The sequence below is a fragment of the Pteronotus mesoamericanus genome, unplaced genomic scaffold (genome assembly GCF_021234165.1).
Source record: "Pteronotus mesoamericanus isolate MK-2021 breed Mesoamerican mustached bat unplaced genomic scaffold, CSHL_Meso_final scaffold_85, whole genome shotgun sequence".
NCBI classification, from domain to species: Eukaryota; Metazoa; Chordata; class Mammalia; order Chiroptera; family Mormoopidae; genus Pteronotus; species Pteronotus mesoamericanus.
Window position 1 is genome coordinate 19605240 of NW_026555329.1, and position 21661 is coordinate 19626900.

The 21661-nt window shown below is 39.5% G+C and overlaps 1 protein-coding gene across 1 annotated transcript in view; it reads right to left on the reverse strand.

The window, feature by feature from the left end:
* Positions 1-19274, reverse strand: part of COL1A2 (collagen type I alpha 2 chain) — a 35024-nt gene extending 15750 nt beyond the window's left edge. Inside the window, exons 1-28 of the mRNA XM_054563920.1 lie at positions 19042-19274; positions 15950-15964; positions 15276-15311; positions 14046-14138; positions 12709-12762; positions 9820-9864; positions 9679-9732; positions 9534-9587; positions 9166-9219; positions 8708-8761; positions 8138-8191; positions 6473-6517; positions 6117-6170; positions 5971-6015; positions 5558-5611; positions 4966-5064; positions 4801-4845; positions 4573-4671; positions 4085-4138; positions 3790-3897; positions 3351-3404; positions 3152-3250; positions 2172-2225; positions 1613-1711; positions 1176-1229; positions 672-725; positions 466-519; positions 146-199 (exon numbers count right to left, since the gene is read on the reverse strand). Coding sequence (XP_054419895.1) covers positions 146-199; positions 466-519; positions 672-725; positions 1176-1229; positions 1613-1711; positions 2172-2225; positions 3152-3250; positions 3351-3404; positions 3790-3897; positions 4085-4138; positions 4573-4671; positions 4801-4845; positions 4966-5064; positions 5558-5611; positions 5971-6015; positions 6117-6170; positions 6473-6517; positions 8138-8191; positions 8708-8761; positions 9166-9219; positions 9534-9587; positions 9679-9732; positions 9820-9864; positions 12709-12762; positions 14046-14138; positions 15276-15311; positions 15950-15964; positions 19042-19128 — 1725 coding nt within the window. The 5' untranslated portion in view covers positions 19129-19274. The remainder of the gene's footprint in view (positions 1-145; positions 200-465; positions 520-671; positions 726-1175; positions 1230-1612; positions 1712-2171; positions 2226-3151; positions 3251-3350; positions 3405-3789; positions 3898-4084; positions 4139-4572; positions 4672-4800; positions 4846-4965; positions 5065-5557; positions 5612-5970; positions 6016-6116; positions 6171-6472; positions 6518-8137; positions 8192-8707; positions 8762-9165; positions 9220-9533; positions 9588-9678; positions 9733-9819; positions 9865-12708; positions 12763-14045; positions 14139-15275; positions 15312-15949; positions 15965-19041) is intronic.
* Positions 19275-21661: the final 2387 nt, after the last annotated feature.

A 21661-nucleotide genomic window follows, 5' to 3' on the forward strand; every position in this document is an offset into this window, starting at 1 on the left:
ATAATCACTGACATATGTAGAACACTATCATTAACATATAAAATATAAAGCTTCCTTTTGCATATTATAATTATACTGCAGTAAGGTATTAAACAGAGGGAAAGCCCCAAGCTTAGGTGAATTTACTATAACTCGTTTTGCTTACCCTTTCTCCTGGTTTGCCAAGTTCACCAGCTGTACCTGAGGGGCCAGGCAGTCCCTAGAGGAAAGAAATACCAATCTCAAATCTTATGGCTATATACAGGGGATTTGCTGATAATTGGATTTCAGGGGAAACTACCTAATATCAACATGATGACTAGCTATTGGGTGTTATTAAAGCATTACACAAAAGTGTGTCTTGAAAAAAACGCAGCTTCTCTGCTGAGTACTGACATCACGTGCTCTGGGCAGTGAAGGGCAGTGCAGTGATTGAAGCCGGGGTTCTGACCAGAGGCGGTATTCTTCAGGCTTTAGATGACTTACCTGGAAGCCTGGAGGACCAGCTGGACCTTGTTCACCTTTTCCACCTTGGACACCCTGAAAGTGATAGGAAAGACAGCATAAACAATGGGATATGCCACCATTACTATGGAGCGACATCACTTTGGGACTAGAAAAAGGAGATGGTTATTCTGCAGGACTAGATTTACTTTAGGGAAGGAAAGAACAAAAGTGGGAGAAATACTCACCTGTGGTCCAGGAGGCCCCTGAGCACCATTGTTTCCATCAGGACCTGGAGCACCCTAAAATGTTTAATAGAAAGGCTCAGGTTACCCTCCAGTTGGGCAATTTAAGATGCCTCAAAGCCTCCTGCATTGTTTGCTTGAAGTAAAGCTTGTCATTTGAGCATGAACTACACTTATTGTGGGTCCCCCTGCCAAGGCCCAAATGCCACCTACTAACTTTTGACACAGTGCACAGGAAGTCCATGGATGCATGGCAATTAATGAAGGCCAGAGACTGAATTAAATAAAATCTGAATGCATCATATTTTAGACTTAATATATTCTGTTTTGTTATAGCTCACTTCCTTCTAAGTGTGGTTTAAAAAGAAAAACATTCTTCTAATGGTAACATCATCGTAGGGGATGTCACTTTGGAAAGAAAATAACAGAATGCTATCAGCGGCCTCCCAGGGAGTGTTTCCTAGCTCAATACTATGTGCATAGATCTGCTCAGAAGTTAGCACTTACCCGGGCGCCAGGAAGACCAGCATGACCTTTTTCGCCAACTTTGCCAGGTTCCCCCTATAATGAACATTTTAAAAATTACATATTTAATGTCAAACTAACCATGACAATTTTGCAAGTTTCTTCCTTTTTTTTTTTTTTTTTAGATGCCTAGTCCTTGACTTTTGCTATCTATGTTATCAACCATCATCCTGCAGCTCCAAATACAACCAGGTGCACCTGTGTCTGCAAAAGCATGGCCCAGGAGACGGGTTTCCAGCAGAGCACAGTGATACACCAGGGTTCAACTTTTAATGTGGTAAGTGGTTTGTAATTTTCCCATGTTGGAAGGAACCCCCTTGAAGTGGAGTGAACAGAGGCAAGAGAGAAATATTAGAGTTGTGATGAAATGTGGCAAAAAAAAAAAATGCCAAGGGAGAGGAGGTTGTGGTGATTCTTACAGTGGGGCCTTTGGGTCCAGGGAAGCCGATGTTGCCAGGCTCTCCTCGTGCGCCAGCGGGGCCAATGGGTCCAGGCCTGCCATCAATGCCAGGGAGACCCTGGAATCAGAGTTCATTTAAACTTTACTCAGCATCAACAGGGTCTCATGACCTCAAGCTTGTGATGCTGCTAGGGTATGAAACAGTCAATTTCTGAACGCATAGAGTTTCCTGTGTAAAGTGTCAATGAATTATGAATCAATTTTCTTTTTCTAAATAGGAGGTCAGTACACACACAGCCAGTCAATTCCTAATGGACACAATTCTCTCTTTTCCTCGCCTTTCAAACCTTCGTCACCTTCTTCAGTTTCCTCAGCCATGTTTTTCTTTTTCCTTTTCTCCTTTCAGCCTTGCATTCATTTGGATTCCGTAATTACAATCCATTACTTTGTGTTCCCAGATGATGTATGTGCCTGATATTTATTTCCAACATGTTCATGTATAAACAAGCCACAGAATAGACTTGATAAGAGTACAATAAGTGTCCTTGAAAATATAATGGAAAATGAACAACACTTACCACGGGACCTTCTTTACCAGGTGGGCCAACATTTCCAGGGGCACCAGGAAAGCCCTATAAAGCAAATGAAGATGTTTTCATATTGACAATTTTATGCACATACTCCAATTAGTAAATGCACAAAGCTCCAATTAATTGAAATCTCACAAAAGCACTTTCCCTCTACTTTTGGTTTGTTGCCTAGGGTAAATCATTAGGAGTATTAGCCACTAGCTGGGAAATATGTAAAGAGCCCTGAAATCATTTTCTGTTTTTGTGCCTTGCTTTCTACTGAATTTTAGTACAACTGTTCTGTTTGTAGATCTCTCAAGAAACCGTTAAGCAACATGTTATATGGGCAAAATAGATCATGTTATTTACTCATATTAGGAAAACAAATACTTTGAGTAAGCAATTTTCAAGATGAGTTTTTTATTGCTATATTTGCTGTCTTTATTACTTGTTTATGGTATAATTACAGTTGATATTCATCTATAAGAGATAATGGAGACAAAAAATTACTCTATTGCTATGGGTTAGTGTGTCTATGGATCTAAAGGTTATTTCTTCATAGCAAGTGTGATGCGGAATACATTATAGCACTTTGTGATTCCTGGGAAAATGATTTCACTATGAATCTAATAAAATGATAATGTATAGTCCTAATATGTTTCATGAACACCTTATATAAAACTCACAAATTGAGATAAAAGATTCATGCTGATAGGAGAACCAACCTAATTTGGATATATTAAAATAAATCTATTCTTCTCCAAACCTCATAGCCATTGTATCAAGTAATAAATAGGAAATCTATGAGCTAACCAAATTCATAAAAATATCTACTAGTCTTTGATGAAGTTAAATTAAAAAGGCAACCATCAGTGAGCCTATCATGAATTTACTTTTGATTTTTTAAAATTGTCTTCTTCAAATAGTCATCTCTTTAAAAAAGGAAATAGTACCATGTGGGACTTGCTTGGAATCAATGTGACACTTACTCGGGGTCCCATGAGGCCCGGCTCTCCAGGGCGACCAGAATCTCCATTGGGACCTCGGGCACCAGAAGGACCAGCTGGACCACGACTACCAGCAGGGCCCTATTAAAAAGAAGGGGGAGGGGTTGAGCTAAAGTGAATAACACACATACCACCAGAAGCTTCAAGTTCCTTCCCAGGAAACGGTTAATAGACAACCTACCATGACACCAGCTCTGCCATCTGCTCCAGGAAGACCACGACTACCAGGATTTCCCTGTAAGAAAGTACATGAAACAGAAGAGGATTGGAGACAATCCTTGAAACCAATAGGGCAGAGTGTATTAAAATATGATGTGATGCAAGAAATCTAGATTCTCTTACAGGGGAGATAATGAAAACAAACCAAGTCAAAAACCTTCACCCAAACCCCAAAGGAATGCGTGGAGGAAGCATTTTGCAAAAGTAGGTCACATTGTTTCCAGGCCAATTTTTTTATAACATACCAAAATCAGTGAGAGTCACTGATTTAATAAAGCAGATGAAAAGCAGATGCTTCCTTCCTCTATAAAATGCACTCAATAATTATGACCAATTCCCAATGAAATGGTGTCATCATCTGCCTCTGGTGTGTCTGAGTGTCAAGAGCATTTGGAACCTACTCTCAGCCCAGCAGGTCCTGGGGGGCCAGCGGGACCAGCTTCGCCATTGGCACCTCTCTTTCCTTCTTCACCACTGGGACCAGGAGGACCTTGGGCCCCAGTAGAGCCCTGTTTAATGGAAAAAAAAAAAAAAAAAAAAGGAGGGGGAAAAGGGAAAAAAAAACAAAGAAGGCGGGAATTTTTATGTCATATCCAGGTGGAGAAAAAGTGATAATTTTTTAAAAAAGTTAAAGTATTAATTTTTTGTATTGAACAAGTAATAACTTCATAAAATTGTTATTATAGAACTACTTACGGGCTCACCCTTGTTACCACTCTCTCCTTTGGAACCAGGTGGACCAGGCTCACCCTAGGGTTGAATACAAAACAGTGGTCAAATGACAAACATTTGCCACAACTCTCTTGCAGGTGAATACCTTGGAATGATTTTGGAGCATGGTAAAGAGAAACTTGGGTTCTCTAAGACATGCATCCAGTTCATATTTAAATGAGTAACAGGGGAATAGTCTTGGTCGAAGGGCCAAGACTGATAGTGTAGAAATGTGCCTGGCTGATCTTCAGGTAATACTCTGTGAGAGCAGGAGAGGTGTGCCAGTATGTATTCATGAGAGAGAGGGAGAGACTGTGCATACATGTACATGTACTTATAGAAGAAATACAAACTAAAAATGCTAAGGAAGAAAATACAAGAATGATAGCACTACAAGAGGAAGCCCAGATGGTGATAAGAAGATGGTAGAGATAGTATTTCAGGATGATGAAAGCTGCAGCCTGGACACTTACAACAAGTCCTCTAGCACCAGTAGCACCAGCAGCACCAGGAGGGCCTGGAAGACCACGGGGTCCAGGGAGGCCAGGAGCCCCAGCAACACCGGGCAGGCCCTGTGAAGGAAAACACAGAGTGGTCAACCATGAGGCCACTGACAGGAGTGGCAGCACTCACTAAACGCCTTTAAAACTACGGCAGCAAATTTGGCCTCCCCCTTCACCCCATCCCCACCGTATACTCACAGCAGCACCCTTAGCACCAGTAAGGCCGTTGGCTCCAGGGTTACCCTACAAGAAAAAGGAAGGGAGAAAGATATCAGTTGATAGGAATATTTCTTTTCTTTTTTGACCCCACCTTCACCCTTTTTTTCCTTCTACTCAGTGAGGTCAATGACAACGGCTACTTACAGGAGGTCCAACGGGGCCAGAAAGACCTGGAAGACCCACTTCACCACGGGGACCCGCAGGACCAGAAGGACCAGGGTTACCAACAGGTCCAATTTCACCCTAAAAGAGGGAACAACACTGGGGCATTAGCCAGCAAGTAATGAAACAGCACATCTCCATTTTTAGGACACCAAATATTATGAATTTTCTTCAGAATTGCAATCATATCCTTTATCTGGTCTGGTACCACAAGATTTGAGGTTGGGCTCTTATTTTCTTGGCCTGGGTCTGCCATCCTGGCTACCACTGTTGCCTTCACCTACCTCTGTCTCTTTATGGTAGAGACTCTGATTCTCTTCTAGTCAACCCTGACTGGTTTGGGGGTATATCTCAGAGAGCCCCATGGAATCACTTTCTGTGTTGCTATCTCTATGTATGTTTGTAGTGCTTAAGTGCAGAGATGATGTATTTCAAAGTTGGAGTGGGGAAACTGGCCATTCTGTATCTATCAAGGTATTTGTTTTGAAATTATCTACCTGCAAACACTGGGTCTGTCTTGCCTATCACAATAAAAAGTTTATCAAGGTAATAACAGTGGTCACCCGGGTTTTACCTTGGGGCCAGGGGCACCTGGGAAGCCTGGAGGGCCAGCAGACCCAAGGGGACCCTGAAATCAAAGTAGAGGGTGGTAAGAAATTTGCTTTCAGTAAATTAGCAGCACAACAACAACAATAACAGAATATTGAAGAGTTTAGAGAGGCTTGATTTTATTTACTATTGGCAAAGAAAAAACTGACAGCTAGTCTGTTGTCAGCATCTTAGCAAAAGGAAGACAATGAAGGTATCCAAGGTAGAGTAGATTTTACTTTATGTATAATCATTCAAAAGGCCCAGGGATAGAATGTATGATTAGAATCTTCAAAAGACCCACTGAACACCTGGCAAGCTACCTAAAGTGGTGATATCTCATAGGGAGTCAAGAAAGAAGACAACTTCCATCACACACTCGTCAATGCCAAAACTTACAGCAGGACCCACAGGACCCACACTTCCGTCACTTCCACGGGCACCCTATGAAGAAAATAAACAGAAAAAGTCAAGTGGAAAGCTAAATAGCAATTATTGGAAGATCTTTTAAAAGGATAAAAATGAACAAAAACGGAAGCACTCACAGCTGGGCCAGGGGCACCAACTCGTCCTCGTTCACCAGGCAGCCCACGGGCTCCCTAAAAGCAAAAATACTTTCAGTGAAATCCAGAATGCTAACTTTTATTAAGTTACAAGCATCATTTGCTTTGTCCAATTTCCAACATGTGCCAAGAATTCACTAGAAATAAATAGGTCTCATTCTAATTCCAACTACAAAGTAATAGATTTCAAGTAAGTATGCAGAAGGCTATTATGGCTATTGGAAAATTATCAAAGAATATAACGCTGAGGGAAATAGTAGTTAGCAAAAACGTTAAAGCAGTTCCAGGTTGTAAAGAGTGTAGAGACTTAGATTTATAATCAAGTAATTCTTACTTACTTGTTGACCTGGAGTTCCATTTTCACCAGGGGCACCAGGTTCGCCCTACATGGAAAACAATTGAGGTTTTGTTTTATAATTTTTATATATATATATAAATTTTACATATATATTATATAGATATAATATATTAAATTTATATATAAGTATAACATTATTAAATTTTATATGTATAAATTTCCACATATATGGTAATTTTTACCATATTATTTCCATTTGAACCATTCATATATTCTGCAACATTTCTTATACATATAGGCTATCTTAATTATGACAAACATAAATTTTAAACTTTTCTAAAATATGGGTTTTTATTTGGATAATACCAAATATCACAGTGCGAGGGAGATGTGATTGAGTATTACTTGCCCCCTCCCCAGTTTTCCCCATAGATCTTGGATATCATTTATACTGGGCTTATATATTTGGAATGATATCATAAAAAGAGTAGTAGCAGATAAATTAGCTTTTGATATTACCATGTTTACCCTTTCTAAAGTTATTTTTAACACTCAATATTTTTATTTTGTAAAATATACATGAAAATTTGAACTTCATAATATTTCTTTCAAGCTGTCTTATTTATTTCCAATCTATATTCTTAAGTAAAAATGATGGTAGTGATGGTAGCGGTGGTTTAATCTGAGACCATGGTACATGCAAAAAGAAATTTCCTTCAAGATAATCTGTCTTAGATATAGAAGGAACAGGGTTTAAGAGATCAATTAAGGACCCTTCATTTCTAGGATTCTATGTGACGTGTATTCTTTGGAAATAGGCACTAGAATGGGAGTCAGGAATTCTAGCCTCTATGCTTCCAACCATTAGATGTGACTTTAGGCAAATCACTGATTTTCTTTAAGCCTCAGTTTCCCTCTTCTGCAAAATGAGGAAGTCTCCAGAGCTCCTTGCAAGCTTTAACATTTTATGATGCTGTGATTAGTAGTTTGAGCTATTATATTAGGCTCAAGGGAGAATGAGTTTGACCTTATCCATTTGTGTGGCAGCTGGAAAGTTAGAACAGATTCTCCATATTCATGTTCATTTCTGGTCCCGCTAGTATTCGTTACTCATTAATTTGTAATTACGTTGGTATTCACTTTAATATCACATTATCTCTTTAATAGGAGAGAGAACATTTTATAGTTGAAAACGCTGTCAGGGAAGAGCCTAACCAAGAGATAACACACTTCTGAGACTTTAATTACCTAATTAAAACATTTTTAAGTGTGCACAGATAAATCACAGGAAAGAGGTTGAAAAGTGTATTGTGACATGAATGTACCTATCTAATTAGTGCATGACAAAGGAGATTTACAGTTTAAAGTAACATATAGTGTCCTAATATCTGACTATATGTTTATTTACTTTTATGTTGGCTGCAGAGATTGACTGAAATGAGGAGGAGGAAAGGAAATGGAGGAAAAAACTATTGACATTTTTATATCAATTGTGTGATAGATATTGAATTAAATAAATATTAGTAGTAATTGGCCTTTTGACACAGAATCCCATAGTCCCCACCATTGAGGGATTTAAAGTGCAGAAGAGGGAATAAGATACTCTTTGGATTACGAGTAGCCTTCCGTCAAAATACACTTTCTGGTGGTGACGGGAAATTATAATCAATTGTTGTAAAAACAATGTTTCTGATTTAGTATTTACCTTAATACCTGGAGCACCAGGCTGTCCCTTCAACCCATCCAGACCGTTGTGTCCCTGAAAAGCAAATCCACGTTATTAAAATGCTGTTCCATTATAGTGCTTGGTCAAACCCAACATCTCCTGTCTTTGCAGTTGCTCTCTCCTGGGTGAGCCCTGTGACAGCTTCAGCGGAAGGAAGCCCCAGGGCTCCGGGTCCCCAGCACACTCCCTCCACTGCCCCCAGAAGGCTCCCTGCATTGGAAAGGGAAGGATGTAACATGAGAGGCTCTCTTTTGTCTTTTCCATCTTTAATAATTTTACTGTCTTTAGACTGTTGTAAAAACCTCTTAAGCCATTTTGTACAATTTTCTCTGCAGGGATCCTTGTTTCGTGGAAGCCATGAACAGGCTGAAAAAAACTACACATGACATTACTCTCCAGAGATCCTTAACTCTTTGAATCTCTCTTTACTCTGGCAAACTCTAGGACTTTGGATGTAAATATGCATCATGCAGGAGTTTACATACAGTTGAGGTTTTTCTGAAAAAAAAAAATCCACATTTTTTTCTCCTGGGAAAATAATGTGCTTACCCTAATGCCCTTGAAGCCAGGAAGCCCAGGAGTTCCGGGGAAACCACGAGCACCCTTGGAAAAAAACACAGATGATAAATACTGTGTTCATTTCAAGTTAAACGACAATCATTTCTTCCCTCCAAAATATTTCTTCTTATCAAAATCCAAGCTTTGAATCAAAGACTAATATATTTTTAAGCACAGGGCAGTAAATCAACTTGCTCCATTTGAGTAATTAATACTGTGGTATTTGTAGGAAATACCATTTAGTTGTTTATAGTATACTTTCTGCCATCAATAGTACATTATTTGCATTAATAAAAACTATACATGCTTATTTGCCAGATGCCTTCAGTAAGTGTTACAGGTATGCAGACATCTGTGTTGTCATGTAGACTGCTTTTGGTTTTAGCCGCTGTCTTACATGTGAGATGCCTTTGATGTTTGGACTATGTAACTGTTACAAAAAGTCTTACCTGTGGACCGACAACTCCTCTCTCGCCAGGTCGTCCAGGTTTGCCAGGGTGGCCCTAAAACATGAGAGCATCACAGGGTTAATCTTTCCTTGGCAAACTATCAGATGAAAACGGGGCATCTTGGTTTTTACAACAGGAGAAAAAGGCATCACATAAAGATGTGGATCCAAATATATATTTAATTAATGATTATATTTTTAAATATAATTCAATTAATTCATATTTCATCAAAATACTACTTTCCATATGGAGACAGTTATGTTGGGTATAATCAGCTCTTGGCAGAACACGTCATTTGAATCTAGAAATTCTCATTGAGGCAGGAGGGTTTAAATGGCATTTGGAAATGCTCAAGGGTAAATACTTACGTCCTCACCAGCTTTGCCAGGAGGGCCAGGTGGACCACGAGCACCCGCAGGACCCTAGAGCGTGCGAGACCCATCATTTTGTTAAGGATATATTAATGCATTTTTTGAAAAAAATACTTATCACAAAGGGGGAGAATGCACTCACAGTCTGACCAGGTTCACCGGGCTCACCAGCAGGTCCTTGGAACCCTTGTGGGCCCTAAGAGCAAACAACATGTCATACTCCAAGCCTTCATTTAATTTGGTCTTTTTACATGAAAGCAATTTATAAGCCTTTGGTACTTACAGGGGCTCCAGCTGCACCAGGAGGGCCTCGGGGGCCCATCAAGCCCTGTAAATAGGACACACAGAGTTAGCACTGATAAGTTGCCATGGCCTCGGTAAGTGTTAGATCGCACTAGCTTAGCAGTGCCATAGACACCTTGTGATGGACAGCTGAACCAAATCGTCCAGGTTTTATTTCAGTTTTTGTCCTTCCCAAAGGAAGCATTTAAGGACTCCAGTTTCCTCCACTATTACTCTGCCTTTGCCTTTTGTTTTCTACTAACCCAAATCAGGAGGACTCAATGCGAACTGGAGGCGGTGGCCACGGGGTCCTTAAAGTTGTGCTCAGTGGGCATCCTGAGATTGTTCGAATGCAATGACGTGAACCAGTCTTTGCACAGTCGGAATACACAACTGCCTTCTACACAGTTGACCAAACATTTCCATTTGGAGTCCCTTGATCATATGTCATCTCCCTGTGTGATCTTTAGCTAGGAAATTAGTATTTTTATTGCCACAGGGGCATACATTGAAAAGGATAAAAAAAAAATCCTTCTTAATGATTAGAAGGAGGTTTGTTATAACCTTATGAGAGTATAGCCCCTTTAAGTGCTGTTGGTGATGGATGAAAATGTCAAACAAAAGTGGATGTAATGAGGGGTAAAGGAAAAGTAAAATATTATTGAAACGCCCTACTGGAAGCGTCTATTGTATAATATCATTATTGAAAATATGGCCCAAATGACAGCCAATTGTTCTCCTCTTTGTTCTGTCCTCTGTTGCCCATAGAGTAAAGCTGAGCGTTACTAGTTTGCAAGCTAAATATCCACTCCTGACTCCCCTTCACAGTCATCAATGCCTGTGCAAGCTCTTCGGCAGGGGCCTCTACTGCTGAAAATATCACACAGGCAAGTCTTGGGTAATTTGTTCATGACACATGGGACTCTGCTGTCAGTCTGCCCCATTGTATTAGTGCCTAGAGTGAAATAATATGAATTTTATTAAAAAGCACATCATCTTAATTATAAGAATTATTTATTTGGTTTTGGAAATTGCGTTGACATTAAAAGAAACTGTCACTTTTCAATCCAAATAATTTTTAGGTATACATTAAAAAATAATTTTCTTTGACAGCATGAATTTTTAATTATATTTATTCATTTTTCCTTGTATTTGCAACAATTTCATTTACATAAAAAGTAGTTTATTTTGTGGAGGCTGTGAGACAGACAATGATTATTCATTAATTCAGAGGAGAACCCTGTGGGGTTTTATAGTTATTGATTTTCCAACATGGAAAATTATTTTAATACTTTATTGCTGCCTATATTTCCTATTTGTGAAACACATATCTGTTGATTACATATGTCTGTGAATGTGTGTGGATGTGCAAGCCTAAATTATATTTTATTGATATTTAAAAGTAAAACAATCTGCTTTAAGCCCCCCAGAGAGGTGTTCCAAAGTCAGGGAAGCTGAAATCCATATTAATTTTCTGGGCTTATGTAGGCTTTCTTTTTTATTAGTGCTTTATTTTTCCCTTTTTGTTTCTTCTTGAAATATAGGCACTGCTTTAAAACTGACTAATATCCAGCCTTAGCTGAAGTAGCTAATTTCAAATATCCAGTATAAACAAAGCCAAAGAAAATCTCTAATTCTTCATTTCCTATATGAATGTTTTAAATTACCAGGAAAAGTCAGGAAATTGCAGATCATCAATTAAAGGCACATTACTTTCAAGTGAGAATTTTAATTTACAGAAAATATTATCTTGCTCTTATAGCATATTAGTTTATTATGGACCATTAGCTCCAGTGAAACATCTTCTTTCGAAGATAGAGCAGTGAATACATTGTCCAGGTAAGATTTATTTTTCAAAGACCATGTTAACTTTGGGCAGATAAATACCTTTGTTTGGAAACAATTAATTAAAAATCACTAAATTGTGCGTGTGTCTTAAACTGTAGTGTTAATCATCTTAATGTTTTTACTTGAAAGTATTTTCCTTCTATTTTATACATACTAGGATATATTTCACATGCTGACATCGGTTTTTTTCCTTAACAACTCTCACTAAGGCCTGTTAAATGGTTCATGTGTTAAAGATAGACTATCATTGTCATAATCATAAAGGAAGCTTTTCTAAATGTTACTAAAATGATAGGATTATTGATAAATATTTGTGCTGAGTGATATAAGTGCTAAATTTTACTCTCTTTCTCTTCTATATTGATTTGTAATTAATAGACTAAAAAAGGAATTTTTATCAAAATGAATAAAAAGAAACACCTATATTTTCAACTCCTTGCAGGAAGATGCGAATATATCATATTCACTGTTATATCCTCAATGCATAATATAGTTTGGGGTTCATCCAAAGCACCTGATAAATATTTGTTGAATAAATTAATATTTTATTCAAGTACTAGATACATGATGCCATCTAATACCAGGTATCTTGTCTGGAGGTTAGTCCTAGACTGTCATTAACCATTTGCATGACCTTTGGAAAGGGCTTAAACTCTCTAGTTATAAAACTTAATAGTTCTGTGACTCTAAGTGTTGCTTAAAATTGTAAATTATGTTAAAGGATGTGAAAAAAATTAATCACAGTGATCGCTCTCTTGAATTAGGTTGATTTACCTGAATTATGATTACTGTGTCTAGAGATTATTTGTTCGATATAAATATCTGATCTATTCTAAGGAGGCAAGTTTGTAGGGAAAATTAAACCCCTTTAAACTAGACTTTGATTTTTATAGATTTGAATACAAGAAAAGGTGCTGCTTTTATCTGATCTAAGTATTGACGGCTAACCTAAGTAGCTAAATGAATGGCAATGTGAAATTTAACATAAAAGAAATTCTCTATTCAGTAATTTTTTGGCTAAGATGAAAAGAGAGAAGCATACCATTGGTCCAGGACCACCTCCAACTCCTTTTCCATCAAACTGAGCAGCAAAGTTCTAGAGGGAAGGAAAACATATATATAATATGAAACATAAGCATATAAATATTACAGTTACCAGCCGTGTAGTTCATTTTCTTATTTTACTGGTAAAGGTTTTTCTGTTGTTGTTGTTTAAAAGGGAGCCATATTTTTGATGCAATTATTAGTTTAGAATTCTATACTAAGCCAAACTTCTAAAAAGTCAGGGAAATACAAGTTGAAGATTTAGTCTGCACTCTGTTTGAAGTGGGAGCTTCTTTACTTCATTTTTCAAACCCTTTCCTACCCTGTTAATCCTCTCTTCTCTCCCACCCCCAACCTCTACACTGAGGAAGGGGAGATTTTGAAGCTTTAAAAGTCACTGAAGCCCCCAGATAAATTAAGCAGGGACCACTCTGCATTTTCTACCTGTTGCCCCCCCCTTCTCCATAACTACACACTATGACTAAGAGAACTTCTTCTTGCTTTACTTTCAAAAAGATATAAAAAGTTCTCAAGTGGAGAGGAAAATGAAATTAAAATGCCCCTTAAAGATTAAACTTTGAAAAAATAGTTCACAGTAATAACTTTACTGTTGAAGATCTCTCTTATAGCGGTAGATCTATTAAAGAAGGTGCTTTTTAATGTGCTCAATAGATAAGCAATCATAATAAGATCTTTGGGGGAGAAAGGTCTTATTTTACCAGCATACAGTTGAGTATTGGAATCAGGCTTCTGATTCATATTGCTAACCAATTAAGCAAATATGTTTTCTTTCCTGCAGTGTGGCCATTTGGCACTCATACCATTGTTAAAGACATAAAGCTAAAAGAAGATATTAATGAAAAAGGAAAATGTACTTTTCTCAAATTAGTTTCAAGCAAATTAAACCTAAAACTGCTTGAATGTTGGTTTAGCAGACTTCAGGCCAAGGAGAATAAAAAGAGTAGGATGTTTGCGAAATTGCTTCAGAGCAAGGATTTCAGTTATAATTCAATCTAATCAAACTCTTTAATAATGCAACACCTCTTATTTGTGCCCTACTGATAAAAGATATTAAATTCTCAAATTAAATAATGGTCGTGAGGGCTGCAGCTACCTTCAGTGAATACAAAGACCAGTCCTGTAATTGGCAAGAGCTCACAAAGAGAACGGGCAGAGCAGAACCTTGAGAGCGGAACCCAAAGAAATGCAGTGAAGTATACTAATATCCACACGGCAAGTGTATGGCTCCAAATAAATTCCACAACGAGCCTTCTTCCAACAGAGGTATAAGAAATCAAAGTTCGCTAAAAGTTAGCAATACTTAAGACATCTTACCCCGCCAAGACCAGGGGGGCCGGGAGGACCGGGAGGACCGGGAGGACCTGGGACCCCATCATCACCATCTCGGCCTGACGGGCCAGGTGGACCCTGTTATGGAAAAAGGGAAGCAGGCTGGGATTAGACAGGCCCTTCAGAACTTATACATGAAAAAGATAACCTAAGGATACATGTGGTAAAATCAGCTGTTTAGATCTTTCAAGGAGCAAGTGGTGTGGAAATTTAATATGCCGTACTTGCCAGTGGTTGAAATTGACTTATGACATGAGTCTATTTCAGAAGGAGGTTTAGTAACATATATGAAGAAGATACAAGACAGGGTAGTTTCTCCATGAAGGGGAACTCAGCCATTGAATATTAACTCATAATGCAGCTCTAGTATTCAAATAAAGATGGAAATTATAGCAAAAACTGGTGATTTTATAAACTTCACATGGGTAACAGTGCACAGTGATGAGCTATGTATATTGACTGTCAGTTTCTGATTGTGATGAACTTATTCATTTGTTTTGGTATGTTATGTGTATATAGTAGATCAGTTAATGTAATAATTAATAAAGTAATTTTATCACAGGGTAGAAAATCCTGCAGATTTCCTACCGTTAACACTATTTATCTCATTAAAGTAATTTACCGACATAATGCTACCTCTGGTAAATTGTTTGAGTGGAATACATTTAAGTCTGCATTTTAGATATAAGATACAGGCATTTATACATTGGCAGAAGTGTCAGATAGTGCAAAACCATGCATGCCAAATAAGCATAGCAAGAGATCTGAGCATACCATGAATACAGGGTGAGCCTGATTTGCACATTTATGACAGGCTGACTGCTATTTCACTATTATCCCCAGGCTACATAAGATATCTTACTTGAACAGCAAACAAATGCATTAAAAAACTAAGGACTATATGGTGGTAGGTAGATACATTTCATTATGTCCGTGTTGGACAGGTCAACTAAAAACAAAAAAAGATAGACCATACAAAGAATATGGCTGTCTGTAATAGTTTTGCTTTTTTGAAGGATAATCTTGACCTGAAAAGAATATTGATTATATATAATAATGCTCATTCACCTCTTCTTCTGTAGGGCATTATCTGCTTAAAAGGTGGTACAATTATCTGGATATATAATACTTTCATAAATTGTCAGTCTCCTGTAGTTCTAATATGTAATTATTCAATTATGGACAAAGCCCTTTAATAATTCAAAAATTACACACCCTTTCTCCACGTGGTCCTCTATCCCCAGTTGGGCCCTAGGAGGAAGATACAAATAGCACAATTCTAAATGTCTAAGCAATTTCCAGTGAACAAGCAAAGCATTCTTGATAAAAATTAGTTGGTTAGACTGATCTAGCCACAATGTTATTAGACAATTGCTATAAAAATAGAACAATACAATAGATAAGAGTATATGGTTTTTATTATAATTACATGTAATTTTTAAAAACTGGGATATTGGAGGCTATAGTCTCCAGTCATTAGGCCAATATTATAACCACTATTTTCAGAAAGATGATGTCTGTGGATAAAATTACCATTTTGTTACATCATTAACAGAATATTTTTATAGTTAAAGCCCTTTACAATAAGCTTTCATCTATTACCCATAATTAATATAATAGTCATTTCATCTTCAGAATAGAAACAAGTCTTTTTTTCTTTAGTATGTAGATCACCAGTTTGTATAATAAAAGTGTAATTAGAGATGACTCCGGAAGATAAAACTTTATCTTAAACATCAAAGCTACTTTATTTTATGGTTTAGTGAGTGCATATTTATGTGGGCAAATCTTGACAAAATATTTTTTCTTCTATAGTCTACTATAAATTTGGTAAAATTAAAGTTATCACTGATCATTTCAGATATTATGGAGAAGTATTGAACTCTTACCTTTCTTGCAGTTCCCTAGAAAAGAATAAGTAAAAGATCATTATGAGGAAAATTGTATACATGTATTTTAAAATGGATCTCATTTTCATGTAGTATACAAATATAGTACAGAATATATATAGTGCATTACGATTATCTTAATATCTCAAAGTACAATAAATTTTACAAATAAATTAAATAAAATATCTAAATAACCAAAATATATACTTATCTATAATTATGTCTCAAATTCAATTCATAAACTAAGAATTTGTTCATAATTCTCTTGCAAATGATTCCAGGGGAATGTGAAGAAGATTCTCTAGCTATGAAGTCTTCTGCTTTGTAGTAGATGATGCTAAAGCCCAAACTTCCACTGGATTATTTACTCTCTATTTCTTATGGGTGTTCTTATGAGACTGGTCTTATTCAGTAGCTCCGCCCATTTTAGAAATTGGGGTGGGTACTTTCTAAGGCAGCCAGAAAGATTTGACTACATGTAACTCTTGATGATTTTCTTGGCAATCCAGGTTAGTCAATACCAATGCAGACTCCCTTTCTTTCCCCAAAGAGGACATTGCTGTGGCTGAAGCCAAGTATAAAAAACCAAATTCTCAAAATAATTTTACATACCTCTTGTAAAGCTGCAAAAGAAAGGGAAAAATAGAAAATGATTATTAGTATTATTTCATTGACCAATAGCAGTGATTACCAAATAGATATATTAGTCTATAAAATTGGCTTACCTAATTCAAAACCCAATTGTATTTTTGATTAAGGATATTCTAATGACTTGGAAATTATGCAGATCAAAAGTATGGTAGGGACCAGCAGGGTAATTTGCATGTAATATTAACATGTAACTATTTTGAATTAAATAGTTAATTACTTACTGTTTTATAAATGGGTGTAATAATAATATCTGAAGGATATTTCTAATGCTTACTAATTAAGCTGGTAAAGTGCACAGGTAGCAAGACCAGTAGGTTGATGAGGAAATTATTTATGGTTTAGATAATTTTTGATACATAAAATATAAAAAACCAAAAATTTAGGAAAGCATGTTACCTAAAGTAGACTCTGGTTTTTATAAAACATGAAAGTTACTTAGTACTTCACTGAATTTGTATCATTGTTAATGTCCTTTTTCAAAAGGTCTAATTGGCAAATTAGTCACTATGAAAATGGATTCATTTGGACATCTGAAATTTTGCTTTAAATTGGTTCACTGAAATTAGCTGAGTTCACTTTACCAATATGTATCACTTTTTCCCCTTAGAAGGAATTGGTCTATATAAATAGAAAAACTGTGGGTTAAAAAGCTTGAAAAATAATGGGGAAAATACACTAAAGTACTATCCCCTCCTTTTCCATAATTGCTATAGATTCTTAAGACTGAATCCCTCCCCTACAGTATAAGTATAGGTTAACACAGGATTTAAGTGTGGCCAAGCTGGCAATAAGATGAATCACCCCTAAACATTGCTTTAATTAGGTGGCCAAGAAATGTGTCATTTGGAGTGAGAACATCTGTTGCAATAGTCACAATTCAGGAGGGTGGACCACATCCAGCACTGACATTTAAGGGCAATTTATGAAAATTACTTTTAAATTAGATAAATGATATGTTTACTTTATTGTGTCCATCAGCAGGAAGAATAATTATGCCTGGGATTGATTAACAGAAGTCCTTATGATTTTGGAAATTTGACTTTTAATTACTCAGACTAAGCCATTTTAAAGTACATGTGTTTGGTAACATTTATTCCAGACCATGGTTGGCTGTGGATCAGAAGGTGCATTGCCTTTTGTATCTTCAAACTTCCCTAGGTCTGTTTTCATCTTTTTTCTAGGAGCAAAGTCTTCCCCCTCCCCTCAGATCTCATAAAAAAGAATTGGTAATGTGAATATGTTCAATGCAATTACTCCTTAGTATCCACAGCATGTACTAAAAGTGGACGAAGGGAGAAAACACACGGAAGATATGCATCAGTAATGACGCAATTTGTAAACATGGCGGCATGTGGATGGAGTGAACTTGGGAGTGTTGAGTGTGACCAGACACCCCTCAAACTCCGTCAAGTAATATCTTTGGTAATTGGCAGCCATTTTCAAGACAGACACAGACAGGTTTTCTTTATCTTGAAATGGAAGCCTAGTCATAAAACCTACAGCTGGAAAGTGGCCTTGGGGTCCATCTAATCTCTCCCCTGCACTTTAGAAAAGACTCAGTTTGATTTGCCCAAAGTCACATGGCAAATTAATGGCAGAGTCATGGGAGGACCCCCAGTCTCTTGCGCCTTAGATCAATGTTGATATTTCCCAACTTGCTGTGTCTGCTTGTCACTTGGAAACACGTTGAACAGGTAACTCTCAGGCTCAACAGAAGGCAGAGCAGATTTTGGTTAAATAATGTTACCATTTCCACGACCAGATATGAACTGAGAAGCTAATATTACTTTTCAGAATGCATCCATTCCAAGTAGCGTCCATTTTCCTTCCCAGAATCCACTGACTGGCTTCAATCAGAAAGGCAGATACACCTCTCTGTGTAAACCTGAGTCTTCCACTAGCTTAAGGCCTGGTCCTCTGCACTTTCATGGTCTTCCCTCCAGAGGGCGCCTCCTTCTCTGCCTCCTCCTTCTCCTCCTCCTCCTCCTCCTCCAGACAAGTCTTACCACACCGAAAACGCAAAGCCTGTAGAGGGTTCGTTTTCTATTACTAAATCGGAGGGCTTTCTACAGCAGACCTTAACTTTTATAAGGTGGGCATCAGGGCAGTAATAGGCCTATTAAGGCCTTGACTTCCTTCATCACATCGTTTGTTAATATCCCCTCCTCAGAGAAAAGACCTGTTCCGTTTCAGCTTCACTAACCTGAGGATTCAGATCAACTTAACAGTCTCCCTCTGAGTTCAGAGAAAAGTTCCCTAACTTTTGGTGAGTCGGGCCTCTTACGTTTTCATTTCTACCATAAGTTAAATGTTTCTTATCAATCCCCACTTTTCTCCCAAATGCCTGAGGGCCTTCCCTCGAAGCTGCACCTAGAATTTAGCTCAGATTTTCCTTTTCCTTTCGCCCAACCAGCTAACCTCTCTCCGTCCCTGCCCCAAACAAGCTGAAGGCACTTACATTGGCATGTTGCTAGGCACGAAGTTACTGCAAGCAGCAACAAAGTCCGCGTATCCACAAAGCTGAGCATGTCTACCACTTAGACATGCAGACTCCTTGTGTCGCACAGCCCCTGGGTCACCGGCGGAGGTATCACCTGGCGGGCGCAGGCATGCAGTCGTGGCCAGTACCTCCAACTTAGCAGAAACCTCCTGCCGCCTTGGTGCTAAAATAATAAAGCCCGGATCTGCTCTATTTATACGGCCAAAGTTTCCTTGGCCCGAGGGTGCCTCCAAAAGCGCTTCCACCAATGGGAAGGCTGGGGCTGGGGGCCCGGGCAGCCACAGCTGGGAGGAGACTGCGGGGGCGCAGGGGAGGGAGCAAAGGGGGAAGGGACGTGGCCACGGGGCTGGCTTCTTAAATTGGTTCCATTCTTTTTGAGGACGTGGACACTTTTGAGGCTTTCAAGGGGAAACTCTGAGTCGCAGTCTGCATACCTCCGCCCTCCCCATCCCCCCCTGCCCTCCCCCGCCCTTTCCAAGTTTGGAAACACTTTTGGACACGTCGGAGCGCTCTGCAGACGCCGACGTGGGCAAAGTTTGCAGATCTCTGGGCAGCCGGGCAGCTGCAGAGTGGACGGGAGGCGGTAGATGAAAGCAGGAGCTGTCCAGCCCGGCCTCACCTTGTGCCCTGCGGGCCACCGGCAGGGTGGAGGGGGCCCGGCGGACGCGAAGCAGGCCGGGGAGGAGAAAGCCAGGACCCCGCAACGTGGCGCAGCTCGGGCTGCGCTTCCCCGCCCCCTCCAGCCTGCCCCCCAACCCCGTCCCCGCCCCCCCCGCCCCCGCCCAGGTTTTCTCCAGCTTCTCCCCCACTTTAGGGAGTGTATGCACCCACTTTTTCAACTATAACACACCCTCTCCTTTCTCTCTCCTTCTCCCACCTGCCCTCTCTCCCTCTCTCGCTCCTGGCTCCAGGGAAGGGTGAGAGGGGGCTTCTGTTTGTGGAGGTTGGGCTGCAGTCCGAGGACGCCTGCTGTTGGGGGTGGGGTGCGGAGAAGGCTAGGGCGGCGTGGCGCCCAGCACCGGGGATGATGTGCCCTGCGTACAAGCTTTGAACACGCCAGACCAGACCAAGCCATCGGGAAATCCTTACATCTCCCTGCCCTCTGCTGAGGCTAATTTTACACCGAGGCTTTGGGGATTTATCTGGCCCTGCGAAATGACTGCAGCAGATGGACCAGGACACTTCTTTTATGCGGTCTCCTTCCTGAGACTGTGGTGGCGAATCCACGTCCTCACCTTCAGGTTTCCAGCCTCCTTCTCCTCTTTTTTGCAGACCTCTTGTCTGCATTTACCAGCTCCATCCTGAGCCTGGACTCAGAAATCCTTCTAGTGAGACACCCTTGCGATCGCTCTTGACCTCGCTGTCCACTCACTGACCCCACTCTTACAGGCAGTCACCGCCCAAGCACCTTCCTGCCTCCGTCCCAACTCCTTCCACAGCCGGGGAAACCACCTAGCCCATCTTGAGAGGCTTCTATTTCGAATTTGGGGTCTTGACCTTGAGAAACTTACTGAGGGTGGGAGGCCAGAACCCCTGAGAATTGTGAAATGCTGAGTGCAGTCAACTTCAGTGGACGGCCTGTTCCCCAGCCACACTGAGATGTCATTCCAGGCTCAGAGGAAAGGCCATGGGTCTGGGGCTGTGCCTCTGCTTGCCCAGCACCCCAGTGAGGCAACCATCCTCCGAAAGGCAACGTTGTAGCCCAGGGGGCATCTTTAGGTCAATTCCATCTCCACCGAAGAGAAATCGAGTGGGCTCTAGTTCCTTACTAATCTTTTTTCCTTTCTACCCCGTAGTCCTGCCCCTTTAAGAATTTCTACCTAACTCATCAGCGGCTGCTATAAAGCAAAGGATTGAATATTCTTTAACTTTTTGCTTCCTCTAAACTTCAAAAGCAAACAAAACGGTTCATGGAAATAAATGGGAACAACAAAAAACTATCAGAAACTCTTCTTTTATTCTAAGTAAGGGCATTGACTTGGGAGATAACTTTGGAAGACTTGAAATAACTTGGCGTGAAGGAATTTGAAGGGCGGCAGGTCTGTTCTAGGAAGATGTTTACAAAGAAGAATAAATTCACAGTCAGTCTGATCATTTAAATTGTAGAACAGTTTTTGGAAGGGCATGAAAGTGCTCAGCTAGTTTTTGAGAATTAGAGAACTATGAGTTCAAGCACACATTTATAAACTTAAAGGAAAAACTGTTCTGCACAGTAAACTGATAACTTGAAAAGCATTCCTGGAAACACTGATGCAAATACCAAATGCCGCTGAGCGCCCTCCCTGCTGATGTGGCAGGGTTTGAAGCAAGCAGTCCTCGGCGATTGGTGGGAGGCGCTGGCTCTGGAGGGAACAATGAAAACGGAGAAAACTGAAGGGGAATTTTTCGTTTTAAAGTGGGAGACGGATCCCCGTTCTAGCAGTTTCTACACATTATTTTGACTCTTTCTTTCTCTTCCTCATCACTCAAGGGTCATTATTTTGACCCTTTCTTTCTCTTCCTCATCACTCAAGTGTTTGTGTTACAGGAGGAACTCTTCAAGGCTTACATTAAAATCTCTC